The 18,317-nt window shown below is 40.4% G+C and overlaps 2 protein-coding genes across 6 annotated transcripts; both read left to right on the forward strand.

The window, feature by feature from the left end:
- Positions 1-509: 509 nt before the first annotated feature.
- Positions 510-7,711, forward strand: LOC107225778 (cytochrome P450 4C1). 2 transcript variants are annotated; one of them, XM_046739871.1, is made up of 13 exons: positions 510-670; positions 790-968; positions 1,060-1,166; positions 1,234-1,324; positions 2,962-3,147; positions 3,246-3,315; positions 3,514-3,640; positions 5,058-5,136; positions 5,346-5,461; positions 5,630-5,698; positions 5,816-6,005; positions 6,138-6,317; positions 6,516-7,711. In XM_046739871.1, the coding sequence occupies exons 1-13, from the start codon at positions 525-527 to the stop codon at positions 6,695-6,697; spliced, it is 1,722 nt and encodes a 573-aa protein (XP_046595827.1). In that variant the 5' UTR covers positions 510-524; the 3' UTR covers positions 6,698-7,711. The 2 variants fall into 2 exon arrangements, with proteins under 2 accessions (XP_046595827.1, XP_015521843.2); XM_015666357.2 differs by having other exon boundaries at positions 5,358-5,461.
- A 2,379-nt stretch (positions 7,712-10,090) lies between these two features.
- LOC124294507 (cytochrome P450 4C1-like) lies at positions 10,091-16,611 on the forward strand. Of its 4 annotated transcripts, none has more exons than XM_046739873.1 (13): positions 10,091-10,161; positions 10,923-11,101; positions 11,193-11,299; positions 11,367-11,457; positions 12,391-12,576; positions 12,675-12,744; positions 12,945-13,071; positions 14,445-14,523; positions 14,732-14,847; positions 15,005-15,073; positions 15,191-15,380; positions 15,490-15,669; positions 15,918-16,611. In XM_046739873.1, exons 2-13 carry the CDS (start codon positions 10,924-10,926, stop codon positions 16,121-16,123), a joined length of 1,599 nt encoding a protein of 532 aa, XP_046595829.1. In that variant the 5' UTR covers positions 10,091-10,161; position 10,923; the 3' UTR covers positions 16,124-16,611. The 4 variants fall into 4 exon arrangements, with proteins under 4 accessions (XP_046595829.1, XP_046595828.1, XP_046595830.1 ...); XM_046739872.1 differs by having other exon boundaries at positions 10,099-10,161; positions 10,822-11,101; XM_046739874.1 differs by having other exon boundaries at positions 10,099-10,161; positions 10,822-11,101; positions 14,744-14,847.
- Positions 16,612-18,317: the final 1,706 nt, after the last annotated feature.

Genomic DNA, 18,317 nt, shown 5'->3' on the forward strand with positions numbered 1-18,317 from the left:
GTGCAGTGGAGGTTTCACGCGAACTCGATTCATGATTTACTGGATGGGTGAGGGAAGTGGCTTTGAGAAACTAATTGACGGGAATCATAGTACAAATAATAAAAATCTGTCATTTTCAGCGTTTGATCACTCGCGAGCAGAAATACGCACGTATCACAAATTTCCTCTCCACGCAGAAAGATGTTTGATCCGACTACAGAATTTCTTTTGACACGCAAGATGGTTTGAGCCGCTGCAATGACATCACGTACAATGAATTTCATGGGTTGAAAAATATCAATTTGTTACCGCTGACGGAATATTCGTGACTGAATTAGTGTCAATTAACTCCGAATACCGCGTTAAAGAAATTCTGACGCACAAGGATCGAACGATAACTAGCAAGCTGCTTGCTGTACTTCTGATTTCAAAGGCAAATCGGATTTCTATGAAGCGCATCAAGTGACTTGCGGTGTCCCATTGACTGATTCTGTGTGAGCGATAAGTAATTACTGGCCTTGAGTGGATAGTGGGAAGAATTTTCAATGATTCTGGGGGGAATACGTGTTGCGTTGTTTCCCGACTCTATAAAAACGGTGAATCCGAACTCAAGTTCCACAGATCATTTCAAACCGCGCGAAGACAGGGATCTTGTCTACCCTCAGCCTGTTATATATTATAAGACAGAAAGGTGAGTTCAGTGAGGACAAACAGAGATAGGCGTTGCGATACTACAGGCCGATTTCAATGAAATTTCATCGACGCATTTCGGAGGAAAATAAAAAGAGCCGTGTTTTCGCTGAATCGCAGGATGGACCTGTTGACGGTAGCCATGCTATCGGTGGCATGCTTCGTGTTGTACCGGATAATCAGCTTTACAGTCAAGCTGTTGAAAGTTGTATTACTCTGCGAATATCCGCCTAATGCCGATGAACTGCCGAGTCTGCCTTTCGTAGGCCATGCGTACCTCTTAGTCGGTGGCACTGAAGGTAAGCAGAATCCTGTTTTTGTCGAATTCGTTGACCAATCTTAAGTAACGAATAATATTATTCTGAGGCTCTGTCAAATGTGCAATTTCAGTTATCTTGAAGAGGATACTTGAACTGGGAAAAATTTATCCTACGTCGTTTCGATTTCTGTTTGGTAACAATTCGGTGTACATCACAACTTCTCCTCAGCATATAAAGGTAAAGTAGTCTGATGATAATCGAAAACGGATGAAATTTTGAGATCTGAGTTAATTCGTCATTTCAGGAGATACTCCTCAGTCCGAAGACCATTGAGAAAAACTACTTCTACGAATTCGGGCGACCTTGGATGGGGGACGGATTAATCACCGCTCCTGGTAGGTGAAGATTGTCGCTTTGTTATCTAATTTCATGTGAGATATCAGAGTCAGGAAAGGATTGCCTAAATCTCACGAAATTTTAAATCATGTTCAATATATCAGAGTGAAATTTGTCACGTATAGTCAAGATTCTTCACGAGTCGATTCATATCTCAAGCAAACGGAATGACATGATTCTTACTCATGGTCCTCATGTCCCAGTGAAGTTCGTCGAGCTAACAAAGTGTGCGATATCAAAAACGAGTGACGCGAAATCTCACCTCCGGTTTCTCGAATTGCTTTCTGAATTTATAGATCATACGTTGGCTCGAGCAAAAAACTTTTGTTGCGAATAACCTAAATTAAATTCTAGTGAACAGTAGTAACTTCGAACTTATTACCGATCCGGCTGCACGCTTCGCTTCACATACCTAAATGACAATGCGTGTCTCCTTGTACTTTCATACAAATTTTTCCAGCACATTTCACCCTATTTCGTAACGGTACTGGTAGACCTCATCTGTTGCAAAATCGTGATAATAATCACCATGATTACTGACGTAAATCATCAGTGTTTCTGCGTCAATGCGTTGTTACGATTATAATCACGTTTATCAGATCATTTCTCTCAACATCTCAATCATCGGCATCGTCATCATGGTAAATTCGTTTTGCTGCCATGACTGGAAGATCGAGGATGAATGGGACGTAGAATCAGGTGACAAACGTGTGCGATCGAAAACATCGTAAAGAGAGTTAAACGGGGCAATTGAAGTTAATCAAGTTGAATCTAATTCAAGAAAGTCTTTGACAGCCAGACGACATCGTTTTGTCTCTAAATTTTAATTATGAATACATTGTTATTAAGATCGTTAGAGAAAACGTATTGTTCAATTATTTTTCCACTAGAAAATACGCAATGTTCTTCACGTTGCATTTGAAAGTAGCTCGTTTTATTCGCAAATCAACTTCCTACAAATCGTGTCAGACAGATTCTTTGTTCATTGCGTCACTTGGCAAGGAACTTCCGGTATATGCAACCGTAATAATTCGCCGATGGTAACTTTGTGTTTTAATAAAATATACGTTACTGTTCATTACCATTTGACTAATTGTTAGAGAGATTAATTGAGAATTCGTTTGCGAATGAAATGAGCTATTGTTTATTAGAATAAGACAAGCATTATGAACTTTTTGGTGAACCAATACTAGGATACTGAGATTTTTACGATGTGATTGAAATTATCAGGTGAACGCAGTCGAATTTCAATATTTAAACATTTTCTCTGCCATCGCGGAAACCTCTACAGTCGAACATCACTCATTTCCTCACATTAGTTAGCTTCGGTGACACTGATTCAAATCTCTGTTTTATCACGTTTTTGTTTCCATACTTCTTCAACCTTACTGTACGACCCATTCGTTCTTGAGGAAAATGGAATTCCATACGTCGCATATTGAAACTGAAAACTATCCATTGTTCGTCGCATGTGTGATCAGACTCTCCAATCGGTCTAAAGATTGGATTTCACAATTGAGAATAGTTGACCGGTAAATGTATTCAGCCGTGTCTCTACGGAGATGCATCTCTTGGGGGACTGGTCCGCGTCGATGTACGAAATTGTTGCCGAATACTCTAGAATCTTTCATTACAGCCTCAATATGGGAAGTGCACCGGAAGCTGCTGCAGCCGTCCTTCAATCCCGTGGCCCTCAAGTCTTACGTCAAAACATTTGCCACTCAATCAGTGATAATGACCAAGAGGATGGACCAGCAGTTGGACGGACCAGAATTTGAAATATACAAATACATTTTTCTGAATTCATTGGACACAATTTGCGGTAGGTCGGGTGCAATTCGGGGAGACTCAATCATACCTATGTAAACGATACATTTTTTCTGACCCAAGGCTAGTACATATCTATTTTCCGTGTCACAGCGACGGCTATGGGCATAAATTTGGAAGCACAGGTGAACGAAGAATGTCAGTATGACGAAGCGATACGGAAGTAAGTCGATTGAAGCGTCTTTTACATGATGACACATCAACCTCTCGCTCAATTACACCTTTTACGCAAAACCCGAAACCTAACAACTTTATTTGAAACACAACGCAGTTTTAACAATTTTACCACGATTACGGATTCGTATTTTGTTAAAGTCATCAATGCAAGCTTTCTGATTGTGCAATGATTCTGTTTTCACAGGGTGATGGCTGGTTTCACCGAACGAGCCGTTAGCCCTTGGCTGTACCCAGACTTTGTTTTTTACCGTACGCCACTTGGCAAGGACCTGATGAAACAGGTCAATTATTTGCACGAGTTGACGGACAGCGTAAGTGCGAGACATGTTTATTAATAAAATTACGGCAGGTACTGGATGAGTTATTTTGTGGACGAATTATTTTGTGAAAGTATCCCATTACCCGAATTCTTCGCACAGTACTTGAACAGGGAATTAGACGGGATTACTTTCAGGGCATGACGATCTAGCGTACGGACACATCATTCGCCAAAAATTAATTTCTTTGATATGTTGAGTTGCGAATTTGACGTGGCGTAAAATGACGATATAGGTGATGATAACACTTGAAGATGGATTTGGATTCAACACTCGTTTCTTTCGGTATTCTCATTTCTCATTATTTCCGTTCCGCACATTTTTGTTCCGGGATTGCACACTTTCGCAGTAAATTTTTTGTCGTAACTCGTCCGCAAACATAGTGTTTGAGCTGATTCGAAGGGTAGGTTCATAGATCAAATAGAAATATGACATTCTTCGGTAAGTGTAACGATTCATGACGTCTACGGTGACTTTTTTACGCGGGCTTTTGCCGCGCTTGACAATCTCGAAGAAGTTGCAAAGCACTCATCCCGCGCGTGATATTTCGGCGACTCGCGACGATAGCTACAATGACGAAATTGACTTGACGCTTTGTTGCGAAACTCAGACAACGGCCACCAAGCACAGATAATGGCAAGCGTCTCTGACGTGCAGTTTTTAGCACGCAAACTTGAAGATGGCTAACCGTTCTTCGACACGCCGTTACTTCGTGTCTCTCGGAATTCGATCACTGGAAATTGAATAAGCGACAATTCCGTTGTCGGAGATTTCTCGCGTCTCACAAATTAGGCAACTTTTGGAATACTGGTCTGTTCCACTTTTATTTTTCACTATTCGATCCGAGCTTTCGTTCAGACTCAAGCGAAGAGCTACGCTATGTTGATCCAAAAGTTTGAAATTCAGGCGATAGTATTCGCGGTATTGCATGATTCTTATTGGCTGTTGGATCTTAAAATTCTCAGATTCCAGCGTGACGCACCGATCGTCGTTCGCTGTCGCGAAACGCTTGTTGGCTGATGAATTCGTCGCTTTTCCGTTTTCGGAATTCGCGTCGCGGTGTCTTCCCGATGCGGCGATAACTACGGATTTTCGCGGGGCGACAGCGATACATAGAGTACATGTCATAGAGTACATTTTTAGTTTGTTTTTAATCGTTACCACGGATTCCCTAGCGTAATTGGGTTCCCGTTCAGGGTTGGGGGAGTCCTTTGTAACAGGCAGCCGTGATGACGCGTTGCTCGTTACACACACGCATATCGGGGCAGTTGTACGTTGTTACCTAGAACACGCATGAATACTCGGTATCTGAACTTGCTCTTTAATCGATAGATATCTTAATTGATACGTACGTCTAAAATATTTGGAATGAGCTCCGTACAAGTTACCACCTTGTATTGTTTAATTTCAGGTGATACGACAGAAGAAGGCAGAAATCGTCCGGCGTGGTGATCAACGAGTATCAGCCGATGAAGAACGAGATGCAGATGGCAAGTATTACAGAATCCGGATGCAGTCGTAAAGTGCCACGATAGAGTTTTTGTTTCGTAGGAGTGAGTTGTACTTGAGGCCTTCTGCTTTACACTTTTGATGAAATGCATACGAAAACCCGAATAATTGTAGATTTCCGGGGCCATTTGTGCATGAGTTAGGTGTGGTAGCTGTCTTTTTTTCAATTACCTAATCATTCATGTATCAGATGATTCCACAGCTGGACCTCAGATACTGATAGAAAATCTCTTCAGACTGTCCGACGACAACAAAACGCTGACGGATAAAGAGGTCCGGGATCATGTTGATACTATGATCGTAGCTGTAAGTATAACGTACTTAATACTGTAATTACGGCGCAGTTTGGTAAAATTGTTGTACATGTAAGTTTTGTAATTCATTAAGAACGGAACAGTAGGTACACGCTACATCATTGTCAGCTCGCAATAGGAGGCATCAATGAGTAATTTTACGATTAATGTCCTCTCTTAGGGCAGCGATACAACGGCCATCACGATGAACTACGTGTTGTTGATGCTGGCATCCCATCAAGACATTCAGGTGTGTTTGTTATTCAACTATACGTTACGTAGTGATCTTACGGAAAAAAGCATTGAGTGCTGTGCACCTCTTACAAGGCTCTGCTTACAATTATTTCCGTTTCATATAATCGGGCAGGAAAAAGTGTACCAGGAATTGTGCGACATCTTCGGAGAACATGTATTAAACGACGACAGTGAAGAGTTGCACATCACGATGGACGTCTTGGCGAGAATGGCGTACATGGAGAGAGTGATCAAAGAAACTATGCGCCTGTTTGTCGTTGGACCCGTGACCTTCCGGAAGACGACGGAGGATTTGGATTTAGGTTTGTCAGCTTTCGTCAACTAATTCATTCTTCTGACATTGAATGTTTCTGAGTATCGCCCGTGAAATTAAGTTACATGTCATTTGTAGAAGGTGCATCAAGTCACTTCTCAAACGATCACCCATTTTATAGGTGGGCATACTGTGCCAAGAGGAAGTTCGGTCATGGTCAACGTTATGGGAGTTCACAGAAGTGAGAAGTACTGGCCCGACGCTCTTAAATTTGATCCAGACAGATTCTCACCTGAACGGTTTGCAAAACAAGAACCGTACTCCTACTTGCCGTTCAGTGGCGGTCGAAGAAATTGTCTCGGTAAGGGAAATTGTGAAGATGACAATGATTTTTAATTACCGTTTTCATGATTCATCGAGACTTTTTGGAATCTTTATTCTGTTTCATATTTACTGTACTTTTCAGTGAAAAAATGTTCGGAATGACATGAATATGAAACTGAATATATGAAGAAACGAAATAACTTTCAATAATTGGACGAGTTCTTTTTCATTTCAGGAGCGAAGTACGCTATGATGTTCATGAAGACAATGACCGCAACGGTTCTCCGAAAATATGTTTTAACCAAGGACAAAGTGGTACCAGTCGAAGATGTGCGGCTGAAACTTGACTTTTTACTGAAATCTGTCCATCCTGACACTGTACGGATTAAGAGACGAGCAAAACAGCATGCTTCTTAGGAAGGGAATATTGCCGGCGAATATAATACTTTCCATAAAAGGAAAGTGATTTTACTTCGTGCTGATGCGATTAAATAAAAATTCCGCACTCGACAATCCTACCAACGTTGAAATTGTATGATTTTACTCCCAATCAACGGGGCTTTATAAACTTATAAGTCATCAAATTCTGGATATGATCAGTCGTGTGGTTGCTGTTTTCTTGTTCTTGTTTTTAATATTTTGTGAGAATTGTTCTGTTTTTCTAAGAATTTCTCTGAACAACCGCATATTTTTCGAATATTTAACACTCAGCAGCACGTATGCATTCAAGCAAATATGACTGTCCAAGCTATGATACTTGTGGCTGCAGGGTCCAAACGTTCATTTCATTGTGATATTGCTGAATAAAAATTGATCAATTGAAAGTGCAATGTTGAGTAATTTAAAGAACAAATGAGAAAAAAAAAGGAAAAAAGAATGGCTCTCGAAATTTATTGATTTCCAGTGAATAAATTTGTTATTACAATATTAATGTCTGATTTAAATTCATTCATTATAAATAATAATTCATTTAAATTGTACGGCCGCCAACTGCTGGCATAATTTCATAAGTCTAAATTACTGTCATTGTAAAAATTAAATGCTGAAAAAAATATTTTTCATTATCCGACCGGAGCATGATTATTAATATTTCTTATCACGACAACTGTCTCTATCTTCGGAAATATCGACATTTTCATTGTTTTTCGTGTCCAACACTTTCCAAATGGTTTCCCAACCTGTTTCCAAACACGATGTTTTTCAATTATCAAAACAGAATATTAATCGATCTTGTTCGACTTTTACGGAATTATTTACAATCCACTGTTCAAATAATCAGCGCCCTCGTAAAAATATGTGAAATTCATTTTCACGAACAGGCAATCTGTATATCATGTATGCAGATCTGTTTACGCGCTTAGAAGTGGTCCAGTAATTATCCTTCTGCCAGAACGAAGTAAATTAAAATGGCAAACAGTCATTCCGTGTATAATTACAATGTAAAACCAATTGCCGTGGTAATGATTAGTGGGTTTCGAATCCATTACTCATTACTTTGGTAATAGATAAAGCATTGCTATTTGAATTATCGTACTTTCGCAACCTTGGTCCCTTATCGTATCTCATTATTCCGAGTAAGTAGAATAATATAATCATCAATCCGGACACCACTGCAGTACTTTTTAAGGACCTCAAGACATTCGAACGGCTCTCATATGAGAGGAGCGTCACAGAGAGTACCAGAATAGGTATAATAAGGGGTCCAAGTATGAAAGAAATAGCTCTCTCAAGTTTCCGAACAGGGCGTAAGGACCAAAAAGTACTAAATAATGCTCTGTGTAGTAGCTACAGGCTTATGGAAGGGTCTAAATTTTGACTTGGGTGAAAATTGCTGCTACTTTTTGACAATATTTGCGTTGAGATGCTTTTCTTTTTCCCGTTTCGGCAAACGGCATTTCTTCTCAGCTGTTTGCTTATTCTTTTTTCATTTATACTGCCTACTTCTTTTACTTATATTTGAACTCGTAGTGGTAACTTCTGATGAACATTTTTTAGGATCTGGTTGATCGATCATTTCAAGATTATTCGTCCTGTTTCTGTTGAGTCATTGAATAGGATGACTTGCGTCTTTATTTATAGCTGCACCCATTGCCAAAATCGAGCCGAACCTGGCTGCTTTCTCACGTTGGTTTCCGAATTATCCGATACGTCGAATTCGTTGATTCTTTGAACATTCGCAAAATATGCGGAATACGGACGATGAGGCGATCCTGAACCCGATCCTGACAACGAGCCGGTCACGGTCTTTAGTATGGCTTGGTATTTGTAGTTACGAAACGCGGAGCGATAGACAAGCGTCACGGTGAAATTGGGTTCAGAATAGCCCGTCACTTGATTATTAGCGGAATTGACGTGACGCGCGATTCTGGACTGATGTCTGTATCGATTTAGGTCCAACTTTTCACCTAATTTCGTGCCAGTATAGACTACTGACTCTCGTCTACGACGACTGAATTGCTCACGACTGGCTAAGAACAGAATTTCCTGCGTGAATACGACGATTCTCCGTGAATACGTTTCGACAATGGATGAAGTGGAAGCGGCCAAAGGTTTGGGGGTGGAAAATGATACTGTGCTAAGGATCTGGGGACTCTGTTGCACTAAGAATTAGGAGACTCCCAAAAACGCATATATTCCACTGGGACAGCATTTAAAATTCGTGATTTAACGTGAAACAAATGATTCAAATGAATGATTTCAAATTCAAATAAATTCAACATTATCCCGACGCGCATTGCACGATAAAATTACCGCTCGTGTGTCTTCGCATTTCACGTCACAGAGGCATAGCATTAGCTTAGTTATTTCCGCGATTCTAAATGATCATTGCGGAAGATCAAAGTGTAGACAGTGATGACCTCATCCCTTCGAAATCACTCGCGGCTGCCAATGAGCTTATGAATTATATCCAATGAAATTTACTTCCGTTCCATATAACATGTTTTTATTTGACTTATTTTATTCTCTCGTTACTTTTTTTTTCAATTGTTCACAGAGTACTTTTGTCCAGGTGCGCGGAGTTCCGTCCCCCCGCCATCATGCCCACGAAGCTTTCCTTCTTTTATTGATTTGAAATCATGTTCCACCAAATTGACAATGCATACGTTAACAGTTGCAGCGACTATTTTGACATTCGTCGCTTCGAATGCCGGCACATTTTACCGGGACTTGAGGATGATCGCAGTTTCAATTGTCACTGCGTTGTGACAGCATCACACGATGATTTGTTACAACCGTGCTGGGTGTACAATAGTCAACGAATCCAGTTTGTTGATTTGACAAATTGTAGAAAAAAGATTCTATTACCTAAAGTCATAAAGTGGTTTATTTCCTTCCGTATTGTCAGCTGAGTTGCGATAATACGTGCCGATATTTTCTATACGACGTACATACATAGCGATTGAACAAGATCTTGGAAGTCTGCCGATGCTTCCGATATGCAAGATGATTCAATACGCTGTAATTACGTAACCCTTAATAAATTTCTTGTCTTGAGGGATATCAATTTGTTACCGCTGACGGGATATTCGTGACTGCATTAGTGTCAACTGACTCCGAATACCGCGATAACGAAATTCTGACGCACAAGGATCGAACGAAAATTAGCAATCTGATGGCTGTACCTCTGATTTCAAAGGCAAATCGGATACTCGAAAGGCTTCGAGTAAATTCAGGTGTCCCAATCACTGATTCTCTTTAAGCGGTAAGTAATTACTGGCCTTGAGTGGAAAGTGGGGAAAATGATCAATCTGGGGGTAATATGTGATGCGCTGTTCCCCCTCTGTATATAAACGGCGAGTCTGACTTCAGGTTCTAGAGATCAGTTCAATCAGAGCGGAGACAGGAATCTTATCTGCCTTGTAATATTACCCGACAGAAACGTGAGTTTAGTGAAGACTAACAAAGACAGGTGTTGCGATACGACAGGCCGATTTCAATGGAAGGATCCCGCAGAATCCTTATGGAAATTGACTCCCGCTCGGCTTAGTTGGATTTTCAGTATATTATAGTACATATCTTCCCGATCAAAAGTTCGCACGCACACAAGTATCAAAAACTCAGTAGTTTTCGAGGTATAGGGTTCGGAAGGAGGGGTTAATGGACTTTTCGATGTCTACGGATTAGACGATCTTTACGAATTACAAAGCTTCAAGGGGGATTTGAAATCGAATGCATTATTCAAAAACTGCACAGCCGATCCGTAGAGACTCCGCACAGGCGTGAAGAACAGGACAAGTCGATTTTCGCAACAATCGGAGGGTCTCGCTCTTCACGCGAAATCTGACGTTGCGTCTCCTTCCAGTCAACCAACGAGTTTATTAATGGAATCAATCATAACTTCCTGCCTATCTTTGAGAATCAAACGTCAAGTTTTTTGAGTGATTTGTTTCATTTCAAGTCTCCTTGAAGCTTTGGAATTCATGCAACTCACGGAAGCCGTAGACATCAAAACCGTCTGGGCACCTTTCTTCCGAAGCCTGTATCTCGGAAATTACTGATTTTTGGGACTTGTGTCAAAAAGAACTTTAAATGAAATCCAGCCAATAAAACGGGGAGCCAATTCCCGTAAGGATTCGGCGGGGTCCTTTCATCTCAGGGAAAAATGAAAAGAGTCGTGTTTCTGGTTTTCACTGAATCGCAGGATGGACCTTTTGACGGTAGCCACGCTTTCGGTGGCATGCATCGTGTTGTACCGGATAATCAACGTCGCATTCAAGGTGTTGAAAATTGTATTGCTCTCCGATTTCCCGTCTAATGCTGAGGAACTTCCAAGTCTGCCTTTCGTAGGTCATGCGTATCTCTTCATTGGTGACACTGAAGGTGAGCAAAATCCTTTTGCTGTCGAATTGGCTGTCCAATCTTGAGTAACGAATGACATTATACTGAGGCTCTGTCAAATATGCAATTGCAGCTATGTTCAACAGGGTTATTGAACTGGGGAAAATTTATCCTACATCGTTTCGATTTTCGTTTGGTCACAATTCAACGTACTTCACAACTTACCCTAAACATATAAAGGTAAAGTAGTCTGATGATAATCGAAAACGGATGAAATTTTGAGATCTGAGTTAATTCGTCATTTCAGGAGATACTCCTCAGTCCGAAGACCATTGAGAAAAACTACTTCTACGAATTCGGGCGACCTTGGATGGGGGACGGATTAATCACCGCTCCTGGTAGGTGAAGATTGTCACTTTGTTATCTAATTTCATGTGAGATATCGGAGTCAGGAAAGGATTGCCTAAATCTCACGAAATTCTAAATCATGTTCAATATATCGGAGTGAAATTTGTCACGTATAGTCAAGATTCTTCACAAGTCGATTCATGTCTCAAGCAAACGGATTGACATGAATATTACTCATGGTCCTCATGTCCCAGTGAAGTTCGTTGAGCATGGAAAGTGTGCGGTTTCACAAATCTGTGACGAAAAATCTTATCATTGTTTTGCGGAATCGCTTTATGAACTTATGAATATTACGTCGACTCGAATAGAAGACTTTTATTGCGGACAACCGAAATCGAATTGTGGTGAATAGTGGTGATCTGGCTGTAAGCTTCACATCCGTAAATGAGGATGCGCGTCTTTTTACATTCTCATACCAATTTTCCCAGCACATTTCACTTCATTTCATACTGCTACTATAGTGCACCTTATCCGAGGAAAAATCGTGATAATAATCACCATAATTGCTGACGTGAATCGTCGGTGTTTCTACGTCGATATAATGTGACGACGATAATCAAGTTTATCAGTTCATTTCTTTCAATCGTCGGCATCATCATCGTGTTGAATTTGCTTGCTTGCCAGGTCTGGGAGATTGAGGATGTACGAGATCTGTAATCAGTGGAAAACATAGCGTAATGAGAGGTGAACGGAGCAACCGAAGCTAATCAAGTTATATCTGATTCAAGAAAGTCTTTGTCATCTAGACGAAATCGTTTCAACTTTGAATTTCAATTATGAATACATTGTTATTACCAACGTTACAAAAATCATAATCAAAATCATATGGCCATGTCTCTCTATGGATATGCATCTCTTGGAAGACGGGTCCGCGTTTGATGTCTGAAATTGTTGCCGAATACTTGAGAATTTTTTCATTACAGCCTCAAAATGGGAAGTGCACCGGAAGCTGATGCAGCCGTCCTTCAATTCCGTGGCTCTTAAATCTTTCGTCAAAACATTTGTCACTCAGTCAGTGATACTGGCCAATAAGATGGAGCGGCACTTGGACGGACCAGAATTCAAAATATGCCGATACGTTTCTCTGTGTTCATTGGACACAATTTGCGGTAGGTCGGCTGTCATTTGAAAAAAATCAACTATACTTATGTGAATTTTACATTTTTTCTGACCCAAGGCTAGTTCATATCTATTTTACGTGTCACAGTGACGGCCATGGGCATAAATTTGAAAGCACAGGAGAGCGAGGAATGTCGGTACGACGAAGCGATTCAGAAGTAAGTCAATTGAAGCGCCTTTTACATGCTGAACACATCAAGCTCTCGCCTAGTTAGACCTACATTGCAAAAAATCGAAACCTGATGGCAACATTCGAAACACGACGCTGTTTTCACAATTCTACCTGAATTATGGATTCATATTTTGCTAATGTCAATAATGTAAACCCTCGGATTGTGTAATGATTCTGTCTTCGCAGGGTGATGGCTGGTTGCGCCAAACGAGCCGTTAGTCCTTGGTTGTACCCGGACTTTATTTTCTACTGTACGCAACTTGGCAAGGATCAGACAAAATACATCAAGTATATGCACGACTTGACTGACGAAGTAAGTGCGAGACACCTTTATTAATACAATCATGGCAGGCATTGGTTGTGTCGGTTTGTGGACAAAAAAGTATCCTATAGACCGGATTCTTAGCACGGTACTTCAACTGAAAATTAGACAATATTACATCACGGGCAACTTCAATCTAGGGCACGAACCAATCATTCACCCAAAATTCATGTCTTTGGCTTATTAAGTAGCGTATTTGATGTGGTTCAAAAGTACGATTTAAGTGATGATCAAACTTGACGGTGGATTTGGATTTAACGTTACTTGCGCACAATCCAGTCTGGTATTGAACATCTTTACATTCAACTTTGTGTCACAACTTGCCGGCAAACATAGTGTTTGAGCTGATTCGAATGGTAGGTTCATAGATCAAATAGAAATATGACATTCTTCGGTAAGTGTAACGATTCATGACGTCTACGGTGACTTTTTTACGCGGGCTTTTGCCGCGCTTGACAATCTCGAAGAATTTGCAAAGCACTCATCCCGCGCGTGATATTTCGGCGACTCGCGACGATAGCTACAATGACGAAATTGACTTGACGCTTTGTTGCGAAACTCAGACAACGGCCTCCAAGCACAGATAATGGCAAGCGTCTCTGACGTGCAGTTTTTAGCACGCAAACTTGAAGATGGCTAACCGTTCTTCGACACGCCGTTACTTCGTGTCTCTCGGAATTCGATCACTGGAAATTAAATAAGCGACAATTCCGTTGTCGGAGATTTCTCGCGTTTCACAAATTAGGCAACTTTTGGAATACTGGTCTGTTCCACTTTTATTTTTCACTATTCGATCCGAGCTTTCGTTCAGACTCAAGCGAAGAGCTACGCTATGTTGATCCAAAAGTTTGAAATTCAGGCGATAGTATTCGCGGTATTGCATGATTCTTATAGGCTGTTGGATCTTAAAATTCTCAGATTCCAGCGTGACGCACCGATCGTCGCTCGCTGTCGCGAAACGCTTGTTGGCTGATGAATTCGTCGCTTTTCCGTTTTCGGAATTCGCGTCGCGGTGTCTTCCCGATGCGGCGATAACTACGGATTTTCGCGGGGCGACAGCGATACATAGAGTACATGTCATAGAGTACATTTTTAGTTTGTTTTTAATCGTTACCACGGATTCCCTAGCGTAATTGGGTTCCCGTTCAGGGTTGGGGGAGTCCTTTGTAACAGGCAGCCGTGATGACGCGTTGCTCGTTACACACACGCATATCGGGGCAGTTGTACGTTGTTACCTAGAACACGCGTGAATACTCGGTATCTGAACTTGCTCTTTAATCGATAGATATCTTAATTGATACGTACGTCTAAAATATTTGGAATGAGCTCCGTACAAGTTACCACCTTGTATTGTTTAATTTCAGGTGATACGACAGAAGAAGGCAGAAATCGTCCGGCGTGGTGATCAACGAGTATCAGCCGATGAAGAACGAGATGCAGATGGCAAGTATTACAGAATCCGGATGCAGTCGTAAAGTGCCACGATAGAGTTTTTGTTTCGTAGGAGTGAGTTGTACTTGAGGTCTTCTGCTTTACACTTCTGATGAAATGCATACGGAAACCCGAATAATTGTAGATTTCCGGGGCCATTTGTGGATGAGTTAGACGTGGTAGCTGTCTTTTTTTAATTACCTAATCATTCATGTATCAGATGATTCCACAGCTGGACCTCAGATACTGATAGAAAATCTCTTCAGACTGTCCGACGACAACAAAACGCTGACGGATAAAGAGGTCCGGGATCATGTTGATACGATGATCGCAGCTGTAAGTCTAACACACTTGATACTGTTATTACGGTGTAGCTTCAAATAATTCTCATACTTCTCAGTTTTGTGAGTCATTGAGAACGGAACAGTAGATACAAAATACACCATTGTTAACTCGCAATTGGAAACACGAATGCGCAATTGTACTCTCTTAGGGCAGCGATACAACGGCCATCACGATGAACTACGTGTTTTTGATGCTAGCATCCCATCAAGACATTCAGGTGTGTTTGTTATTCAACCATACGTTACGTAGTGATCTTACGGAAACAAGCATTGTGTGTGGTGCACCTCTTACAAGGCTCTACTTACAATTAATCGCTTTTCTTATAATCGGGCAGGAAAAAGTGTACCAGGAATTGTGCGACATCTTCGGAGAACATGTATTAAACGACGACAGTGAAGAGTTGCACATCACGATGGACGTCTTGGCGAGAATGGCGTACATGGAGAGAGTGATCAAAGAAACTATGCGCCTGTTTGTCGTTGGACCCACGACCTTCCGGAAGGCAACGGAGGATCTGGATTTAGGTTTGTCAGCTTTGGTCAACTAATTCATTCGTTTGACATTGGATGTCTCTGAGTAATAGCCGTGACATGAAGTGATGTATGATTCCTCAAACGATTACTCATTCCGTAGGTCAGTGTACTTTGCCAAAAGGGAGTTCGGTTATTATTAACGTTATGGGAGTTCACAGAAGTGAGAAGTACTGGCCCGACCCTCTGAAATTTGATCCAGACAGATTCTTACCTGAACGGTTTGCAAAACAAGAACCGTACTCCTACTTGCCGTTCAGTGGTGGTCGAAGAAATTGTCTCGGTAAGGAATATTGCGAAGTTGACAATGATTTTTAATTACTGTTTTCACGATTCATCGAGATTTTCCAGGATCTTTATTCTTTTTCATATGCAATGTATATTTCAGCGACAAAATGTTCGAAATGTAATGAATATTGAATCGAATACATCGAGATGCTTTGGTTTTGTTTTTCATAGTTTAGAACGGGATTACGAGATGCACCAAATGAAATAACCGTCAATAATTGAACGAGTTCTTTTTCATTTAAGGAGCCAAGTACGCTATGATGTTTATGAAGACAATGACCACAATCATTCTCCGAAAATATGTTTTATCGAAGGATAAAGTGGTACCGGTCGAAGATGTGCGGCTAAGAATTGATTTTTTACTGAAATCTGTTGAACCTGACACTGTACGGATTAAGAGACGCGCGAAACAGCATGCCTCTTGGAAAAGCAGCATTGCCTGCGAATAATCCTTTCCACTAAAGGGTAGTGATTCTACTTTGTTTTGTTTTATCAACTTATTTGTTGTTATTTACTTGTTCTTGTTTTCAATATTATCCAAGAAACGTTCTGTTTTTTCAAGAATTTTCTCTCTTATATTTTTCAATTATTTGTCACCCAACAGCACATAGATATTCAGGGCAACATTACCGTAGAATTCATGATACTTATGGCTTAAGGGTATAAGATTTGCATTTCATAGTGATATTACTCAATTCAAACTGCTGAATTGAAAGTATAGTGTTGAGCAACTCAAAGCGTACCAAAAAGTAAAAAGAAAACAATCAAAAAAGAATGGTTATCGAAGTTTATTGATTTTGAATGAACAAATTTCTTCTAATTATATTATTAACTGAATCTAATTCATCAACTAGACATAATAATCCATATAAATTGTATAATCGCAACTGCCGGCACAATATTTCTTTATATTCAAAATATATTCTGTAAATCCAAATCATTTCCATTGTAAAAGTAAATGATGCAAAACTATATTTAATTTTCCTATAATGACCATTCGGTGAAATGCCAAAACCTAAATTCCCTTGGGTTTGGCCAAACATCAGACGACAGTTTTTTGTTGAATATGACTGTTTTTATCTCATGACTTCTCCTTCTAACAGAACAAATAGTCGTATTTTCTTCACCGTAGAAGCTGATCTTCACGACGGCTTCCTATCGCAGAACGGAGCCTCGGCCGCAGCCGCTTTCATAGTGGCGCGTTTCACATTTCACTTTGGAAAATCGGATTTCTCTCCGAATTCTCGTCCGATTGTTGAGGGATGAGATTGAGTCTCGACTTGACAAAAATCATTTTCTCTCCGCATAATAGTATAGCTACTTTTTTAAGAACATTTTAGCTCAAAGCCGACGTCGAATACTCAAACTTTGATTCTCAAAATTGGTCCTTAAGCCTATTTTACGTCTGTCGAAAAAGATACAAGTCGCTTCAGGTGACGCGGCGTCACGGCGAATTATGGCTCGGAATAATCAGACACTTGACATCACGAGTCAAAGAAAATGATACTCTGCTATGATCTGCGGACCATGTTGCACTAAGAATTAGGAGACTCCGAAAAACGCATATATTCCACTGGGACAGCATTCAAAATGTGTGATTTAACGTGAAACAAATAATTCAAATGAATGATTTCAAATTCAAATAAATTCAACATTATCCTGACGCGCATTGCACGATAAAATTACCGCTTGTGTGTCTTCGCATTTCACGTCACAGAGGCATTGCATTAGCTTAGTTATTTCCGCGATTCTAAATAATCATTGCGGAACATCAAAGTGTAAACAGTGATGACCTCATCCCTTCGAAATCACTCGCGGCTGCCAATGAGCTTATGAATTATATCCAATGAAATTTACTTCCGTTCCATATAACATGTTTTTATTTGACTTATTTTATTCTCTCGTTACTTTTTCTTTCAATTGTTCACAGAGTACTTTTGTTCAGGTGCGCGGAGTTCCCCCCCCCCCCATCATGACCACGGAGCTTTCCTTCTTTTATTGATTTGAAATCATGTTCCACCAAATTGACAATGCATACGTTAACAGTTGCAGCGACTATTTTGACATTCGTCGCTTCGAATGCCGGCACATTTTACCGGGACTTGAGGATGATCGCAGTTTCAATTGTCACTGCGTTGTGACAGCATCACACGATGATTTGTTGAAACCGTGCTGGGTGTACAATAGTCAACGAATCCAGTTTGTTGATTTGACAAATTGTAGAAAAAAGTTTCTATTACCTAAATTTAAGTCATAAAGTGGTTTATTTCCTTCCGTATTGTCAGCTGAGTTGCGATAATACGTGCCGATATTTTCTATACGACGTACGTACATAGCGATTGAACAAGATCTTGGAAGTCTGCCGATGCTTCCGATATGGGCTATTCCGCGTCAACCGGATCAGTCATCTCTCAGATATTTTTTTAATTTGGCATGTGGATTGTGTAAGGGGAGTTAGATTTTTGTGCCAAAGCGCGAATCTCATAATGCAAAATTCGATTTTTTATTAACAATAACAAATTAGACTCCCATTTTTTTCAAAAATTCATAACTTCGGCAACAAATTAGATACAATTTTTTTTTTTTTTTCAAATTACGCGGAAAGCTCCATAGAATTTAAAAAAAAATACGAAATGGTAAAAA

Source organism: Neodiprion lecontei, chromosome 5, assembly GCF_021901455.1.
Source record: "Neodiprion lecontei isolate iyNeoLeco1 chromosome 5, iyNeoLeco1.1, whole genome shotgun sequence".
In the NCBI taxonomy this organism is placed as follows: Eukaryota; Metazoa; Arthropoda; class Insecta; order Hymenoptera; family Diprionidae; genus Neodiprion; species Neodiprion lecontei.

What these genes read in the sequence shown, in the direction of transcription:
- LOC124294507 (XM_046739873.1), top strand. Translation starts at nt 10,924, where the DNA reads ATGGACCTTTTGACGGTAGCCACGCTTTCGGTGGCATGCATCGTGTTG. An exon ending in CGGATTAATCACCGCTCCTG is followed by an intron (nt 11,458 to 12,390) that starts GTAGGTGAAGAT and finishes TTTTCATTACAG; the next exon opens with CCTCAAAATGGGAAGTGCAC. An exon ending in TGCACGACTTGACTGACGAA is followed by an intron (nt 13,072 to 14,444) that starts GTAAGTGCGAGA and finishes GTTTAATTTCAG; the next exon opens with GTGATACGACAGAAGAAGGC.
- LOC107225778 (XM_046739871.1), top strand. Translation starts at nt 525, where the DNA reads ATGATTCTGGGGGGAATACGTGTTGCGTTGTTTCCCGACTCTATAAAA. An exon ending in CTTCTCCTCAGCATATAAAG is followed by an intron (nt 1,167 to 1,233) that starts GTAAAGTAGTCT and finishes TCGTCATTTCAG; the next exon opens with GAGATACTCCTCAGTCCGAA. An exon ending in GACGGAGGATTTGGATTTAG is followed by an intron (nt 6,006 to 6,137) that starts GTTTGTCAGCTT and finishes CCCATTTTATAG; the next exon opens with GTGGGCATACTGTGCCAAGA.